The 18,823-nt window shown below is 37.4% G+C and overlaps 2 protein-coding genes across 5 annotated transcripts in view; both read left to right on the plus strand.

The window, feature by feature from the left end:
- LOC149818772 (uncharacterized) overlaps positions 1 to 5,722 on the plus strand; it is a 35,283-nt gene extending 29,561 nt beyond the window's left edge. Inside the window, exons 5-6 of the mRNA XM_089985706.1 lie at positions 4,228 to 4,366; positions 5,455 to 5,722. Coding sequence (XP_089841832.1) covers positions 4,228 to 4,366; positions 5,455 to 5,592 — 277 coding nt within the window. The 3' untranslated portion in view covers positions 5,593 to 5,722. The remainder of the gene's footprint in view (positions 1 to 4,227; positions 4,367 to 5,454) is intronic.
- Positions 5,723 to 15,065: 9,343 nt separating this feature from the next.
- Positions 15,066 to 18,823, plus strand: part of LOC149818773 (uvrB/uvrC motif-containing protein) — a 44,627-nt gene continuing 40,869 nt past the window's right edge. For 3 of the 4 annotated variants that reach the window (XR_016427397.1, XM_089985709.1, XM_089985711.1), the window contains exons 1-5: positions 15,069 to 15,548; positions 16,122 to 16,181; positions 16,299 to 16,396; positions 16,499 to 16,577; positions 16,724 to 16,817. Coding sequence is in view for 3 of the 4 variants with exons in the window: in XM_089985709.1 (XP_089841835.1) it covers positions 15,216 to 15,548; positions 16,122 to 16,181; positions 16,299 to 16,396; positions 16,499 to 16,577; positions 16,724 to 16,817 (664 nt within the window). In the remaining variant the exon portion in view is untranslated. Of the gene's footprint in view, positions 15,549 to 16,121; positions 16,182 to 16,298; positions 16,397 to 16,498; positions 16,578 to 16,723; positions 16,818 to 18,823 lie in introns of all 4 variants that reach the window. The other variant, XM_089985708.1, reaches the window with a different exon arrangement.

Raw genomic sequence — 18,823 nt, forward strand, 5'->3', positions numbered from 1 at the left:
AGGTAAAATTTCTTGGCTTCTTGACTCTGGTGCATCTTTTCATATGACCCCAAATAATCAAAGTCTATCCAAATGTGTTAAAAATAAAACAAGTGTGTCAAAGGTCTTTACTGCTGATGGGACTTCTCTTGAAATAGAAGGAATAGGAGATTTTGAAAAAATTTATAAAACAAAAAATTTTTTTATTCCAGAAATTAGACATGTTCCCAAATTAAATTTAAATCTTTTATCTGTATCTCAAATTTCTGATTATGGGTGTAATATTTCTTTTTCTTCTCATGGTTGTTGGGTACAGGATCGCCAGTCAGGCAAGCTGATTGGGGAAGGCCATAGAGAAGGAGGACTCTATTACATGGATTTTTTGGAAATGCCGAAGAAAGCTTTTTGTTATAATATTCAAAAAATAGAGTTGGAACTGTGGCATAAGAGACTTGGTCACCCACATATAGCCAAAATCCAACATTTTCCAAATCTAGGGAAATTTTGTAACTCTGAATCATTTGATTGTAAAGATTGTATTCTCGGCAAAATGAAAAGATTACCATTTCAGAACAGAACCTTTTTCTCTTCAAGACCACTTGAATTAATACACTCGGATGTTTGGGGTCCTGCACCAGTAATTTCTAAAGGAGGATTTGTTTACTATGTTATTTTTGTCGATGATTTCTCCCGACATACGTGGATGTACTTTCTCAAACATAAGTCTGAAGTATTTTCATACTTTCAAACTTTTCATAATATGGTTAAAAACAAATTTCAAAATGATATTACTATTTTTCGCACAGATTCAGGGGGAGAGTTTTTATCCACAGATTTTCAAAATTATCTTAAATTGCATGGCATCACACATCAAAGATCTTGTCCTTATACACCTCAACAAAATGGACTGGCAGAACGAAAACATCGCCATATTATAGAAACCACTAGAACTTTATTAATAGCAAATCAAGTCCCTAAAGACTTTTGGGCAGAAGCTGCCTTAACTGCCACCTATCTCATTAATAGGATGCCATCTTCTTCGTTACAAAATATCACTCCCATTGAAAAACTTATGAACATTTCTCCAGACTACTCTAGATTAAGAATATTTGGGTGCAAATGTTTCATATTTACTGACAAAAATGATAAACTTTCCCCTCGTGCGATTCCCTGTGCCTTTTTAGGATATGCTGAAAACCAGAAAGGTTATAGATGTTTTGACTTCAAAAATAATAAACTATATGTGTCTAGAAATGTTTCCTTTCTTGAAAAGGAGAGCTTCTTTGATTTTAGAAAATTAAAAGACGTCACTGAGTACTCCTTTTTGCTAGATCTAACATCAACATCTGATGAATATGACCTTGATTGTAACTTTGATGATGATCCAAGAATTATTGATCTTAATGTTGAAAATGAAGAAGTTCATAGAGATACTAGTATTCAATATTCCAGGCGACAAGAGTCTAATACTCCATGTGCACTTGAGAAATATTCTAACATTCCAACTAGACAATCATCCCGGATCTCGAGGCCTCCAGAAAAGTTTGTATCATACAAGTCTTTCTCACCCACATATAGGGCAGTTATTGCATTAATTCACTCATATGAAGAACCATCCACATATTTTCAAGCAAAAAATGATATCAAATGGATAGAAGCCATGAAAGTTGAATTAGATGCACTTTAAAAGGCTTCTACATGGAATATTCAAGATCTTCCTCCAGGGAAGAAAACTATAGGATGTCGATGGGTTTATAAAATTAAAACCAAGAGTGATGGTACTCTTGAAAGATATAAAGCCCGTTTAGTAGCCAAAGATTATGCCCAAGAATATGAGATTGATTATGAAGAAACCTTTGCTCCGGTGGCTCGTATGACTACTGTCCGAACCTTAATTGCCTTAGCTTCTATCAAAAAATGGTCTATTTTTCAAATGGATGTCAAAAATGCTTTTTTAAATGGAAAGCTAGTTGAAGAAGTATATATGGAACCCCCTCCTGGTCTAAGTATTCCTAAGGGTAAAGTCCTTCGCTTAGAAAAAGCTCTTTATGGACTTAAACAAGCACCAAAAGCTTGGTATGATAGGTTTAGTCGTGTTATGATTGATATTGGTTTTCAATTCTGTTTAACTGACACTGCTTTGTTTATTAAGAATTCTGATACAGGGATCATTGTGCTTCTTCTCTATGTGGATGATATGATCATCACCGGAAGCGATAAACAGGGAGTTGAAACAATCAAAACACTTCTTAAAACTCATTTTGAAATGACTGATTTGGGCTTGTTGAGATATTTTTTAGGCATTGAAGTTGCTTATTCTCCTAGAGGATATTTATTATCTCAGACTAAATTTGCTTTTGATATTGTTTTCAGGTCTGGTATTACTGATGATAAGAAAGTTGACACTCCAGAAGTTGTTAATGTTAAAATGAAGATTGATGATGGAGAACTTCTTGCAGACCCTACTCCTTACAGACAGCTTGTCGGGGCACTTTCCTATCTATCCATTACCAGACCAGATATAGCACATGTTGTTCATACAGCAAGTCAATTTCAACATGCTACTACTTCTGTTCATATGGGAGCAGTCATGCGTATTATCAGATACATCAAGTCCTCCCTTTCACGAGGACTTTTCTTATCTTCCTCCTCTTCTCTTGATTTAATTGCATATACTGATGCTGATTGGGGAGGTGATCCCAATAACAGACACTCAACCACTGGCTTTTGTGTCTTTTTAGGGGAATCATTAATCTCGTGGAGGTGTAAAAAGCAGCAGAAGGTATCTCTCTCATCCACCGAAGCTGAATACAGAGCCATGGCAACCACGACCATGGAAGTAGTTTGGCTCCGACGACTGCTTGCTGACATGGGAGTTGAAGCAACAAAGACTTCACAAATGTGTTGTGACAACAAAAGTGCGATCTACATTGCCAGTAACAGAACATTCCACGAACGCACCAAACACATCGAAATGGATTGTCACTACGTCAGAGAGGAATATCTACACGGGATAATTGATCTGCCATATGTCACTTCAGAATATCAGTTAGCAGACCTCTTTACAAAGCCTCTCGCTGCTCCCCGATTTCACTTTCTCTTAGACAAACTTTCGCTCATTGTACCGTAAGTTTGAGGGGGAGTGTTAAAATGTAAAACTGTACATATATGTATATATAATAATATTATATTATTATATATATATATAAATACATTTTTAATTTCTTTCTTTTCTGTATTTTTTTTCCTTTATTTTTATTTTTTGTCTTTATGTCATCTAGTTCAGTTTGAACTAGAATGACTGTTGCTAGTCAAGTCCTGTCCAGACTTGACTAGCAATAGAGCTGTTGGACTGACACATTCCAATAGCTCTAAATAGAGCTGTTGGACTGTGCCCAACAGCTCTATTGAGTCCTCTTTCAGCTGTGTATATAAAGGGGTGCAGCCCCTCTTGTATTTCACTCCAATGCTTCTTAAGCAATTGGTTTTTCATATCAATAAAGAATACATTTTTATTTTTATTTTGTTTCCAGTTATACCCTTTTTAAGGGTTATGCTTTAGTGTCATTCTTGACACTTGCTCTTGTTAATCAAAGCTCGTGTTTCGAAGATCCCCATTTCATTTCAAACACTGTGTCCTTAACTTCATCTATTTCTTTTTATGATTTTGATTATCTGTTCTATATTTATTTGCATGGATTCATGTGGAAGACCCAGAATGATTTTCTTTTTTGGTTCATATCGCCGACCCCAATTGTTTTGGGATGAAGGCGTAGTTGTTGTTGTTCTATATTTATTTGCATGTTTTTTTCTAAAATTTGTCATTGATTAGGACCAAATTTCAATTTTCAAGTTGGACTTATTATTTAATGGCTTTAATCATATTTTTTGTGCTATGGAAGAGGCCATGGTGCTAAAGATAGTGATCCATCTGGTGGTTGATTTATGCTATGTCCTGGGTAGATTATTAAAGCCAAACCTTTTGTAAGTCTGTGTCAGCCAAATGGTTGTGGAACTGTGGATTAGGGTCACTCTCTTGACTCTAGTTTAAGTTAGGACAAGAAAACTGACAAAAGGAAATTTGATCCATCTTGACAAAAAATTTACATGGTTATTTAGTTTAACGATTTATGATTGCATCGTATAATTTCATTTTTAAATAAGTTTGCCAAAATAGGATATATCTCCTTGATTTAGACAATCATAGAATGCTTCTGGTGACACATTTTTTATTCCATGCTCTTGTAGTGGCATTAGTGAAGAGGCTGGAGAACTATCTGATTTGCACTGCAGAATTCCTATGACGGGCATGGTTGATTCTTTCAATGTTTCAGTCGCTGCTGGTATTATAATGCACCATGCAGTTTGTGATAGAAGTTCACGTTTGGTAAGCATCTGCTCATGATTTTGTACTAATTAGCAATCAATCAGACAATTTGTTCTTAAAATCTTTGATTCCTTGTGCCAGAGAATAACATTATCTGATTTGCTTACAGCATCTTAATTTGTTCTGTGGAATACATGAACTGATCTGAGCTTCAGCAGTATGTGCTACAGTTTAGCTAGCTTGGGATGGAGTTAGATCTGTGATCTTGTTTGAATGGACCCAGTCTGCCAACTTGGGGATTTTATATATATATATATATAGGGTAACTGGAATATGTAAACCAGCAAAATATGTAAAGTGGTATGCACCGAGATTTTCATAGGGCCTTTTTATTTTTTCTAAAATTTCACTTTACGTTTGCGATATAGGTGCTTGGTTTTATAGAAACAGACTCTTAGATCATCCGATTACGATGTATAAAAAGGATTTTTTAAGGCTTGAAAATCAATGGCTCGGAATTTTTGTAAATATTATCATATTTCTTGATCTGATTACGATGATCCAATAGTCGATTCCAAGCAAATGGACTATGCCAAATGCATCTACAGGGTTAGATTTGCAAAAAAACCTATGAAAATCTCAGTTTACTAGTTTACATATTTTGCTGGTTTACATATTCTAGTTTCCATATATATATATATATATATATATATAGAGAGAGAGAGAGAGAGAGAGAGAGATGAAGGCATAATCTTGTAAAAATGCTCGAGCATAAGTTCCTGAGCTTTGCTGATCTAGCACCACCCACTGAGCTACTCAGGAGTGGCTCTGTTTTGTTTGCATCCCTGTTCTTTTTCATTTTCAACAGTACTAAGGAAGTCAGCATCATCTTTTCATGGCAATGATCATCGTGATCAGAGTTATTTTCTTGTAGATCCTTTCACTATTTATGGTTAGGACTCCAAGAACCTCCTGTTTCTTCTTGTGCTTTTTTTCTTATCCTTTCTTCTTGATATCAAGATGTACAGTTCCAACCGAACACAATATAGAGAAGAAAAAGAGTTAAAAATATTAAGTTAGAAATTTTTTTAAGTTTCCGTTACTTTGTTGTCTTGATATTGATAAAGAAAGTTTGCCATCTTTTTTAGGGTTCCCATGGTGATCTTACACCTGAAGAAAGCCAGATCTTGCTTGCTGAGTACTGTCTTCGTCATGGCAAGGATACTATTAACATTGCTCATGAGTTTGCAAAGCGAAGGTTGGTCCAGCGGACGGCTAAACTGTGAGCAAGGTCTTTGTTGTTTTGAATTAAGAAATTTACAATGCCAGGGTGTGAACATGATTAGGGCATTCCACTGTTTTGTCATTTTGTTAATCAATCTCCTGATATCCTATTGATGCATCCATTTTACTAAATGAGGAAAATATTTTGATGAACGTCCAGCGTGGTTCCATACTCAAGGATACGGCAGGGGAGAGGTAGATTGAAGATTCTCTTTTTTTTCCTTTGAGATCTTTTTTGTAACAAATAGGAAAAGAAAAGATGGTATTGAGCTTCTGCTTTTTACATGAAGTGGCCGGTCTGATAATTTAAACAGGTGTTTCCTCACCAACAGCTAGAGCACTTCAGCATTGCACCAAGCAACATCCTCATAAATCATAAATAAGTCCATGAAAATTTCCACAGTCCGTATGTGGTGGTGCTGGTACCATAATATAGGCACCCACTGTAATTCCTCCGTATCTGTCACATGGATACTCAGTTTTGATTCTTTTGACTTCCGTTCCTTATCCCCTTGTATATTAGTTACACTGAAAACTTCATAAAAATGGTTGTATCCCGTATCTTCAGCTCCATCGTGTCACATAGCTCTATATATGTGTGGCATAGCTGCACCTGTGTTCTCATGGGTCACTGTGCTCTGTGTGGGAAGCAGATCAGGTCATGCTGAACATTAGCGTTTTTGCTCATGCCAACATCGTGGCCGTCTATTTGCATTTTGGATGAATGCCACGTGGTTTTGTTGACTTTTGAGCTTTTTAAAATGCAAATCGGATGGCCACGATGTCGGCATGAGCAAAAACGCTCATGTTCAGCATGACCTGATCTGCTGCCCTCTGTGTGTGATGTATTTCTGTGAGGAGCTCGACGTTGTATCAAATTGGATTAGTTCTCTTGTATATGAGCACCTGACTGCATTAAAAAGGGTTTCTTCCGGGAGAAAAAAAAAACTGCATTATGAATGGGGGAAATCATATGTGCTGTTTAGTTGATTGGTTCCTCTCGGTTCGGTTTGATTTACCAGCAGTCATTAATTTCATTGTTCGTAGCTTAATTCTCCCTTTCAAAGAGAATGACAAATGTTCAACTGTCTAAGGGTACCTCACCAATTATTGCATGCAAAGATACCACCGAAGTGGTATCCCATGTGGCAAGCGGGGTCCTGTGTCAAGCTGAAGAAGACCCAGGATCGAATCCCTCTGCCACATGGGGCTGCAGTTGTTCTGGTAAGGGTCGGCCTAACCCCAGCTTGCCTTTCAAAAAAAAAAATGAGTATCTTGCCCTTATTGGATGTAAATTTGCAGGAGATTGTGTACGGTCAAGATGCATGTTTTGTTGATGTCTCCAATGGCGAGCAGTTTCTTGTCGGATTCTGGCCATGTGCCGATGTTCAGTTCACTGGATGAAGATTAATGTGCTGGCGTAAATGCAGGGGTATAACTGGGTTGGGTATACCTGACCCGATTCAAACCGATATTGGTGGACCAGCGGGTTTAGGTTGGGTCTAAGATATAAGATCATAGCGAAAACGGGTTGGGTCTTGGGTTTTGTAAATGAAGACCCAAACTCGAATGAACCCGGCCCGATTATGTATCTGGTCTCAAATGGTTTTTTATATTTTAAAACTGAACCCGATTCATTATGTACCTGAACCTGCTTTGTACCCGAACCTATTATACACTCAAATCTGAACTGACCCGTACTTGACCCAACTATATACCTGAACTGACCTGTACCCTAACCCACTTCATACTTGATCCATCTAAATGTTTCTAATTGGTAAATATTGTATATTCAATTAAACATTTAAAGATGTTGATAAACTTAGAATTAATATGCATTACATTTTAGTAATCTAAATTTTATTTTATTTTTGCATATATTTTTTTTTGACATAGAAAGCTGGGGTTAACCTGACCCTTACCAGTTATACAACTATACCACAGGGATTTGAACTTGCAATGTCCCAACACAAGGTGGCGTGCAGTAACTGCCATACAAGCAACGTGAGGAATATAGAAGAAGGAAGGAAGAAAGGAGGTGTGTGTGGCTGCCATTGAGGGTACTGAAGGTTGTTGGGCAAAGAGGAACATTAGATGTAGGAGCGGGAGTTTGGTTCGTGCCAACATTGTTCGATTTTTGGTTTTTGACACTTACATGGTAGGGGTTTCTAATCCGATTCATGTAGATTAGAATTTTTATACAAGAATATATTTCTGGGATTTAAGGTTTCATTTGAACCTTATATCAGTCTTAATGAGATTGAGACTGATATAGGTCTTAATCCCACAAATACCCAAAACCGATTTTGAGAAAAACCTCAATTTTTGTATAAATAAGAGGTTTTCCCCAAAATTAAACTGAGGTTCAGCTTTATGTGGATTGTTAGCAGACCTAAATATGTCTGGTTGAACCATAACAGTCCTAAAAAGACATTTTTGGTGCCATTGAAAATCATGCACCAGATGTGGGAATTGAGCATACGTGCCTAGCCGGTTCATCGTAAAATTGGTTGAGAATGATCAATAATTTATCTACCCTTGGATCAGTTCTGATCAACCTCTACATACGGATCAGATCAGTCCTAAGATGGACTGGGTCGGTTCAGTTTCAAAGAAAGACAAAAAGGAAAAAGAAAAAGAGGGGTATGGTCCTATCATCGATAAATTTAGGATTTCACCTTTACTGAAAGAAAAAAAAAACAAATATATGATTCTAATGAATATTTTTTCATTCTGACCATATATTTTATTGCAAATATGCGACTTCATCTATGCGATTGCTCTCTTGCCATTCTTCTTTCTTTAGAGGAGAGTTCATTGTCCATATGGGATGTATGTGATTATAATGCTTTTCATGATGCCCGATTATCCCTCAGCGTACATATGTTGGAAAATAAGTTTAGCTAGCTAATACTCTTTGATTTCTTTATATGCACTCTCACATTTCAATACTTGCTTTAACAAGAAAATTTGGTCATTGTATTTCCTATTTGTAAATATTGTTATGAATATGAGTGAATGTATTGGAGCTTGAAAATCCAAAGTATTGTTAAAAATGACAGCCATCTTCTTAATCATATTCACTTCCCATCATTATTGGCCATGTATGCAGTATTATCAGGAATATGGTTGAGTTGTATAACGAAGATTGAAAAAAAGAAAAAAAACTGAAAGAAGATTAAGAAGTTTTGATTTAACATGGGATTTTTTTTGTATGCTAAACGAGTGCCCTTTCAGAATTATAACTTTCTTTGGGTCTTCAACGGATGACCTGAAATTACCACAACCATTGTTGCCTGGCTGCACACAAAAGAAACATTCTGATGTGTTGGGCGGTGGCAACAGTTGCTGCACCTTTATAGGTGCAGCAAGCTGAGGTCAGCCCGACCCCAGCTTGGTCACTAGGCAGCGGGTGACCAGCAAGGTGCGACTTTGTTGGTGCACCACTGCTTGACTGCAACAAGATACAGGCCGGCCCTATATGATTTGGTTGCTAATTATTGTTCGATTAATGTTACCTATATAAACGTGGCAACTAACCACTACATTGTAAAACATTCGTAACTCTCTTGTTATGTGATTTTTTACGAATGATTTGTGGCTTTTGAAAGCTAACAAACATGTTCATTTATAGCAGTAAGATGAGCTCAAATCTCATCTTGTGTACAACATGGTGATTATTGTAATAGCCAAACGAATCTTGCTTAACCAAGTCTCGAACCGAATACGGGTCACAGTTAAATTATGTGAAGAATGAACCCCCAATGTTAATGCATGGTTTTCAGTAATAAGTTAACATGCATGTGTAACATATGGTATTGTGTAAAGGTATGTTTTAAAGTTTAATGAGCATGGCATCAAATGAAATGTTATTGCATACCAAGAATGTTATTGAATTTTCAGTGCATGTGCATTAAAGTGTGTATGTAACGATATATGGATGCATGATATGAATGTGTAAATGAATGAGAATTCTTACAATTAGCATGCATGACATGAAGGTAATATTGACATTGAATCCTACATTGAAGTTCTCAAATTGGAGGCACAAATCTTAGAGATAGATTCATTTTGTGTGAGTATGAAAGATTCACCATTTCATATTAGTAAGTGTAGGCATTATTGATCAGCTCATGCATAAAGTTATTATTTGTTTCAAAAAAAATTGCCCCGTTATGCCATTGTGATATTATATATATTTGAAATGAATGTATGTCTCCATTGGTGTTTGAATTCATGGAGGTATGTTTCATGTATATTGATTTTAGTTTACCTGTGTTGGTTTAGTACCTTCTACTGAGAATCGAGTGAGAGTCTGACACTCTGATATTACTATTTTACATACGTTGCGGAATGAGCTACGGAGCAGGTGTGAAAATGTTGTGAGGTGCCATGCCATGCGAACCATCTGATCTTTTTCAATACTTTTGTCATTTGTTATTGTTTTACCATGAATAAATCAATTATTGAATAAATGATTTTAATTTTTGCATGGCGTGATTTGTTGTTCCAAATACCTGTGACTCACCCAACTTGTTTGACTCAAACTAAAAAAAATCATCATAATTTAAAAAGAATTAACATGTATTTTGAGATTAAAATTTTGGGGCATTACAAGCGGAGCCCCTGTTCGTATTTTTGTGTATACTTCCTATTGCCCTTTTGTCGTTAAAATTGTGTAATTGAAGTGAATCCTAGAATAATACTCAAGAACTCATTGAATTTGATATATTTTGAATACAATATATCATTATTTTTTTTTCAACTTAAAATGTTAGGTTGGTGTGGATATATTTTTTTTTATTCAGATTTTGAAATTAGTTACAATAGTTATTAGGATTCTATTTTATTAGCATATAATATTCTTAATAAACAGTTGATTTCATTAACTTATATATTTTTTATTGGCAGAAAATTAGATATGGAATACTGATCATATCAACACTTGAGTTGAAACTTGAACTCTAATGCAATTGCTCATAATAAGCTAGTTCATTGGGACAAATCGGATTTGGATTAGTTCTTGTGTCCCAATGATGTATGACATATATTCCTTTGTATGTCTTATGTACTATTAGGGGTCTGCCTAACTTTTGTTTCCAGGGAGTTTTTATTAAGGAAATTTTCTATTTAAGAGCCAACCTTTTGCCACTAATTTCAAATATCGGCCTCATGTTTCCAAAATTTCAGATATGGTCCATTGTTTTCCTAAAAGCTGGCAAACAAGGGCTTACGATTATTATTGTCCTCTAACTTAGGTTAAATCACAGATCAAAATTGTTTACTTTTTCTTTTTTTATAAGTTTGAATGTGCACTCTTTAATTTTTAAAGAGCAATACAAGAAACCAAAAATGAATAACATTTTCCAAGATGATAGATGTTGACATAACACACGAGGTCTTTATGTGTCTGTTGTCAAAAAAGTTTGGATCACATCTGGAATTTCAAAAAAGTGTGGCTCATTTTTTAAATTATAGATAAAAGGTTAGCCCCTAAATACAAATTTTCCTTTCATTAAAGTATGTCATGGAAACCAAGGAAAACTAATCTCCCTCTTCTCTCCCTTCAAAATTTAAGTGTTAGGTGCATATATGTAAATTACCTTAAATGTTTTTTCAAGAGAAGCAAATGAAATTTATTAAAATTCAAAGTGGCTAACATCATAGTGACAAATATGGCAAGATTTATGAAAATCTCGAGATAATACAATGAGAAATTGCCTGAAAGTTTAAAATGGCAAATTCTAGTGATATTTTTAAAAAAATCACGAGATTTATGAAAAAACATAAATACCACGATTTAAACGTGGTATTTACATATTAAACTAATATTTATCATGAAAAAAAGTGTATTTTTTAAAATAATTTTTATTAATATTTTCTTATAAAAATTATTTTTTAATTTGTTTTTTTATTGCCGAGATTTTGACAGAAAAATGCAAGATTTATGAAAAAAATTCAAATTCTTGAGAGTTTTTGAAAGATGAGATTTTGTCATTTTTAACGTTTGTCACTATGGCTAAGATTACATAAGCATGGAATGAGGTATCCCGCCAAAGCAATGGACTGCAGAAAATAAAATAGAGAGGAAGGATAGACGTAGGGTACTGGGGCCTCAAGCCATAGCTTTCCAATTGGGTGTTACCACCAAAAAGAGGATGGGCACTACGTTGCCATATCCACTTAGCACCTGTTGCACTCCATGCAACTGTATGATGGCCATTAACACATCACCAATGATGATAAAAAGTACCTTTTGTGGGGGTGGTGAATTTGTTTCGAAATACTCTCTTATTTCTTTCACTCCAAACTCGCCAATAGGATGGAGTTATCCACAATTTCCAAACAACATTCCATTTCTTGGATCTCCTTGCCTCTTGAAGGACAAAGAGAAGTAGCTAGAAGCAGGAGCAAGGGTCGATATTGAAGGAAATACCAGGCCATGAAGCTTGAAAGAATATACAGGACCATAGTAAGTGTGGGTGGTTTCAGTGCAGTTTTAGCAAACGTTTTTGGGTTTCACTCGTGCATTTGGATGAATTTTCACGTGAGGCGATGAGTTTGCCATCCAGTCCTAGTGGGAACCTACCAGTTGGTATCAGAGCCACTGATGGCTCAATGACTCCTAATGATAGTGATCGGGTCACGAGGACCAAATTTGAGCCCTCCCAAACCAAAGTGTTAGGAAGATTAGCTAAAAGTAGCCAAGAGATCAATGACTGCATTGGACGATTAGAGCAAGCGGTTGCCCAACTTGAAAGGAGGGTGATAAAGAGGACTCGCAAGAGGGAATCTCCTAGATTGAGGCATGATCCGGCCATGAGGTCTCCTCAATATGACACCAAGCGGATACTTCGGTGCTTGGGAAAGTACCATGGGAGCGTGATTGGGAGGATAGGCATGGTGCACATAAGCGCAAGATCCGTGTGGAGTTGCCTCCATTCAATGGAAATGGCCCTCAAGAAGAGCTTTACAAAGCCAACCACTATTTCTTGTGTCACAAGACACCATGGGAGACTCGAGTGGATAAGGTCATTGCGAAGATGGAAGGGAGTGCACTCCAATGGTTCCATTGGTTGGAGTTAATGCACAGATGGTCTACATGGGACCAACTCCAATAGGGGATCATAGAACGATTTGGACCTTCCACCATGGTCAAACATGTTGTGGCTTTCAAGCAAAAAGGGACCTTGGATGAGTTCCAAACGAAATTTGAGTTGTGTGCTATGGTTCCTTATGCAGATCCCCCTACCTTGTTTGGGTCTTATGTAGGACTCAAGAACAAGTTACAGATTGAGGTGTTGGCCTCAATTGCTTGCACACCAAGTGAAGCCTATAGGGTGGCTAAGGTGTATGATGAGAAGCAAAGGCTAAGGATGGCAATCCATAAAAATACTTGCCCAAAAGAAGTTTCAAGGGTCTGAAGTTTGCGCCTAAGAATGACAAGAGGGTGTCTACTTAACGACCTAAGGTTGAGACTATCTCCCAAAGGATACATCAAAAATATGATCGGTCCTTCCCTTGTCAAACTGATTTTTCATTCTTACTTGGGCTCTAGCCTTGTTGCTCTTGAGAATTTGAGTCCTCAAGGCTTGATTGATCTCAAGGATTGGGTTGATCCATTGTTCATATGTGATCCAGTTTGGAGGGGGTTATACGTAGACTGCCTCAAATGAAGTCATCTCGATGGTGGAACGGTGGCTTATGTTGTAGAAGTACTCAGCTCATGAAAGATAAGTTGTCCACTTTTGGGGCTTGGCACTGGCAAAAGCACCTCAAATAGGTCTCCAGGATGTGGTTTACCACCTTTGTTTCTTTGGAGGTGATAGGCGGAACTAAACTTCAATTAGCACTAACCACTTAGCTCGCCCACCTAGTATCTTCCTAGGTCGTCTCTTCATCATTCTGCTAACTCTAGACCCAATGTAGCTTCCCGTCGAGGGTAGCTATCATTTGGTATTAGAGCAAAGTCTACCTCATGGTGACTCATTGTGCTCAAGAGCTCATAGACATGCTATAGATTGAGATGAGTGATAAAATCAAGGAATTAGCCACAATGATGCACGAGTTCATAACCAACCAAGGGGTTGGTACATCAAGGGAATCCAACCAACACATACCTGAATTTCTTGACCAATAGTCCACTTAAGCCAATAGGGAGAACCATATGAAGCAACCTGGTGTCAAGTTTTCCACCTTCACCGATAAGGATCCAACTAGCTGGATATTCATGGTCGAGCATTACTTTTGAGCGATGCAGACCCCAAAACTAGAAAAAGTCTCCATTGCAATGTAATGTTGTCCAAACTTTGGCAAACCGACACTGATGGAGTACCAAGCTAAGTTCAAAAGGCTCAACAATATGGTGGTCGATAGGTTCTAGGAAGCTTCATTGGGACTTCGTTACGAGCTCTAGATCGAGGTGCAGGCTAGCCAACCCACAAGAATCCTTGAGTGCTTTCAAAAAGCATGTTTGGTAGAAGAAAAGTCGTAGAAACAATGTTTCAAAAGCATTTGAGCGGGATTCAAATCTAGATCCAATAACGGTCAGAATCATACTCCCTTTAAAAGCGAATATGGTGCAACTAATTTGAGTGGATCCAAACCTGCTTTTAAGTCTCATTTTAATTCTTACAAAGTAAAAGTAAATGTAAAAATACTCTCTAACGATGCAATGGTCACGAAAGAAGAGAATTGTTACCACTGTGATGAAACATGGTACCCTGGTCATAAATGTAAGACCAAGCATATGTATTACTTGTTAGATAGTGAACATGAGGAGGAAGGTGAGGAGAACGATGAACCCCTACCAAAAAAAGTTATAGAAATCTCATTACATGCACTTGCTGTTGTGAATGTGCCATAAAGAGAGTTCTTGGATCTCTCAAAGGCACTCAAATAGCGATGCATAATTTTTTATGTGCCCAAGTACTAGATACTTTACTTTGGCTAAAATTGCTCAAAACAATCATCTCTTTGATACAGAAGATAGAGGGCAGCGGCAGGTCAAAGTGTGCCATGTGATTGCACCTGATTTGCTCTTTAGAATATAAATTATTAAGTGTAATATATATATATATATATTCCATGTATAAATCACATGGAATGTTTTCATAAGAGCCAACTCACGTTGGGCTTGTCTAAACACGTACTTGGGCCGAGTCACGAGCTCAATCCACTGTTAAACGAGCCCAGCCCCAACATGCTCTGTCCGGTTCTTTCGGTTCGTATACCAACCATACTTAGGAGCGTTGCAAACGTGGCCTAAACGTGTTATTTCATTTTCTCACATTAAAAGTTACCTATTAACCTGAGAGAGAGATCCTTAGACATGCGTTTGTAATCACCCTTTCTGGTTTATCTATTTCTTGAACTTTGGTCCTTTTCGCGTTAAATATTTTTTTTTTCGTGGTACCGCTTCTTTCGCTTTGGTGCTATCAGTTCTTTCTTTAACAGGCTCAATTACCAAACAGGCCCCCCTTCCTTGTGTCGAAGAAACCGATACTGCCGGGACTGCATGTAGGGTGAAATCCATTCTGCCTTTCTTGAGATCAATGGTTGGAGAAGACTAGAAGGCTTTAGGGAAATAATTGGTGGTGGTGGTTGTTTGCTCCCCAACTGAACGATGAAGGGGACTGTAGTAAGTTCTTTGCCATCCTCAGGAAATCCAACCAGTTATGGAGGAATACCTGTAGCAGGAGGTGATCTTAGAGCCACTAATAAGATCCAGAGACACTTTCGAGGAATGGGCCAATCCTCCGTTCCGCAACGACGTGTTCTGGGACTCTTTTTCTCTGGTACAAACCGTTTCAGAAAGGTTCGCTTCAGAGTAGAAGCCGGATGGTTGTTCAAAGGGAGCAGCGACGGAGAGATGAACGCGAGCTGCGAGCGTAGCGAGAGTGCTAATGAGGACATCTTGGTGTTCTTCTTTCAGCTTGACCTGGCCACCAGAATACAGGTAAAGCCTTGGTATGCTATTGTTGCCCTTTTCCGAGATGACCATGATTGTAAGATTGTGAGTTTTCTTCAGCGTGTACTTGGATTTTGAGAAATTCTCAGTTCCACTAAATTCCTCTTTGTGGCTTAAAATGGCTGAAGGTTTTCGTAGATTTTAGTGGTATTGGATTCCAGTTCCAAAATTCCCCGTGCCCGAATACATTACAGATTACGTCATAGAAGTTCTACTTGAAAACTCTAACCCATAAGGGGCGGGGGGGGGGGGGGGGGGGGGTGTGGTATAACAACTTTCATGTGGGAGAGAGGATGTTGGTGATAGCCAATAGTTCGTGATATCAAGTTACCCAAGAAAAAACAGAAGTTGGTTATGGTGAATGAGTCAAGGTCGTATACAGACTAGTAGTTATATGTCTTATTTTTTTTCTTTTTCTGTGCCAGACCATTTGTATTTGATTCATGGGGCTAATGGTGGCGTTATTGTCTTGGTTTTATTTCTATATGCTTTCTGCGGTTTACTTTTGGAAGCTAGATATTGTTCAGTCTTTAATCTTGGTTTGCTATGACACTGCGGCAGTATGCGCTGAATTTGGAGCAGTACGATGTGGCTCAACAACTGAGAAATAAACTTTCTGAGGTACCCATGTTTCTAGTCCTTTTTCAGCGACTAACAGAAATGAATATGTGATGCAATAAAGTCATGGGAGACATTGATGCAATCTAACTTTCTAAGCATGTATCTTTTTTGTGCAAGGTTGAAGCAGAGACCACCAGACAACAAGAAGCTAAAAGGGGTTCCCCAACATCAAAAAGTGAAGCCCAAGATAAAGCTATCAGTATCTTACGTCTGCGGTAAGCATAGCTGTCTTCTTCTTCTTCTTCTTCCCTAACTAGTCACTAATTATTGCTGGGGGGTGAGTTCTTTCCTCATCTTGAAAACCCGTTTTATTTCAGTGCAGACTTGCAGAGAGCCATAGAGAGTGAGGACTATGCTTTGGCTGCTGATTTACGTGATGCGATTTCTAGATTTGAGGTCAGAAACTGACCTCGTTTTTCTATCCTGCTATCAAATTTTGAGGCAGCCATTTCTTTAAAATAACATCATATTTTCACCAAACATAGTTGTATTTTTGCAGCTTTAAAATGTGTTGTCAGAATTATTTTATAATCATTTTGCAGGCAGACTCTCTAGCAGCTTCAGCAACAGCTTTGGCTTATGAGAATGCAGAATACGTATTCCGTTTGGGACAGAAAGTGCAGCATAAGATATTTGGTATGTAGTTTTTATGTTTATTCTTAATATTCCATTACCTTGAATAAGTTCTATTTTTTATTCATTTATCACTCAAAGAAACCGCTTCTGGGCTTGAAGAGCTAATCAGGCTGGCTCAGCCTGCCATATCTACTGTTGTCAGCCCAGAGGCATAAAACTTCGAGGCTAGGACCCTCACCCCCAAGGCCTACACTGGACATCTACTTGCACAAGCGAGTGACACTCGCAGGAATCAAATCTCGACCGCCCATCTAATAGCCTAGGCCTCACCCCACTATGCCAAACCCCCTAGGGGTCCTGAATAAGTTCAATTGCTCCTTTGCTTTGCTTGAGTAAACATGTGGCTATCCTGCACCTGATCCTGATGGCATTTGTCTTAAGCAACTCAATGACCGGTTGTCAATTGGTGTGTGAAAAGGGATAGACTAATCATGATGTCTATCTTATTGTGGAGGAAAAATTCCTTGGATATAAGGTTTGGATTATGGAGAAGAACACAGAGCATCACAATTTCTTTTTTGAGGAATCATGATGACAAAACATTGGGAATGCATATTCACATCTAGTAGGAATAGTCAACACATTATTGGGTTTTGCTTTCAAGGGTTGCTAATGGTTGTGTGCAAATGAGACAACATTACTTGATCATTATTCTGTTCAGACAGACATTTCTTAGAAACTGACGGTATTCATTGAAAGGCTATTGACAAAACCAGTGGGTTGGTGTATGAGGTTAAGCAGAAGTCATTGGTTAACAAGACCATGTCCTAATATTTTATGACCAAGGATGTTCAGATTCTATATGGGATCATTGGTTTCTCCTGAGTTTTATTGTTTAATGTTTTCATCCTTTAAAATTATGTCGCATGGATGTGGATGCAAGTTTCGGACATGATGTGGATATGCTTGGTAGGATACAACACTTATAAAAAATTAGGACCGGGGACATGGCTGTACATATATTATATATAATATATATTAAAAAAAAACTATATATAATTATAAGCAAAAATGAATGTAACATGAATATAACACGGTAAGTGGCAGAATATTTGAATTTTGAGCTGAAAATTCAAATTTGAACACCCAAATTCAAATCAGAAAAAAAAAATTTAAGGCAAAAATGGTCGGATGCGGTGTTGACTGTGTCCTATGAGAATTGCGAAGCATCCCGCATCCGAATCCATGTAGTGTTGTATCGAAACGTGATTCGCTCATTAAATGGTGTGTCCTTGTGACATAGCTTTAAACAACAAGAGAGGAAACATTTGTAACTTTATTGCATTTATGCTTGCTTATGATCCTTAAAATATTTATGGATAAATGTTGATTGGTGCTTCTGTCATGGAAGCCCCACACTCTTGCCACGTATACTCTTTATCTTCATTAAATTTTTTATTCTTCACTTCCCACTGTTTTTTAAGCAAATCCATAGTACTTAGGCTTTGTGGGGAGAGGTCATTGCAATTTACTGTGTGATATGTTGGACTGTTTAGGAATTACTTAGTTGGATGTGATTAGTGAACTGTCTGGGTTTTGGTTGCCATAGTACCACGAGTAACTGTTTTATTTGATCATCATGAAACATGCAACTTTTTGTTGGTACAATACTGCATTCAGTATGCTTGCCATTTGAACAGATATTACAAAAAGTTATATAGGTTTTATCACACATGGATGATGTGGAACAATGTCATGGCTTCTACAAAAATCTAATATCTTTTAAAGTTAAAGTAGGATAATCTGGTGCAAAACTAATCTTCTTTATAAGAAAAATTAGAATGTTATTTCTTATATTGTAGTTTAGAACATTTTTTTTTGAGACTTTTGAGATAGGGATATTAAGTACGTTTGGAACATAACACAAAGGAGGGTGGGACTATCTGTTATTCTAATCTTAAGGAACTGGGGGATATGTTCTGGAGTAGTAGGGGTCTGCATCAAGGGGACCCGATGTCTCCTTATCTTTTTCTAGTGGTGATGGAATATCACAAAGGTTGGAAATG

This window comes from Nuphar pumila, chromosome 13, assembly GCF_984573655.1.
Source record: "Nuphar pumila chromosome 13, dmNupPumi1.hap1.1, whole genome shotgun sequence".
NCBI classification, from domain to species: domain Eukaryota; kingdom Viridiplantae; phylum Streptophyta; class Magnoliopsida; order Nymphaeales; family Nymphaeaceae; genus Nuphar; species Nuphar pumila.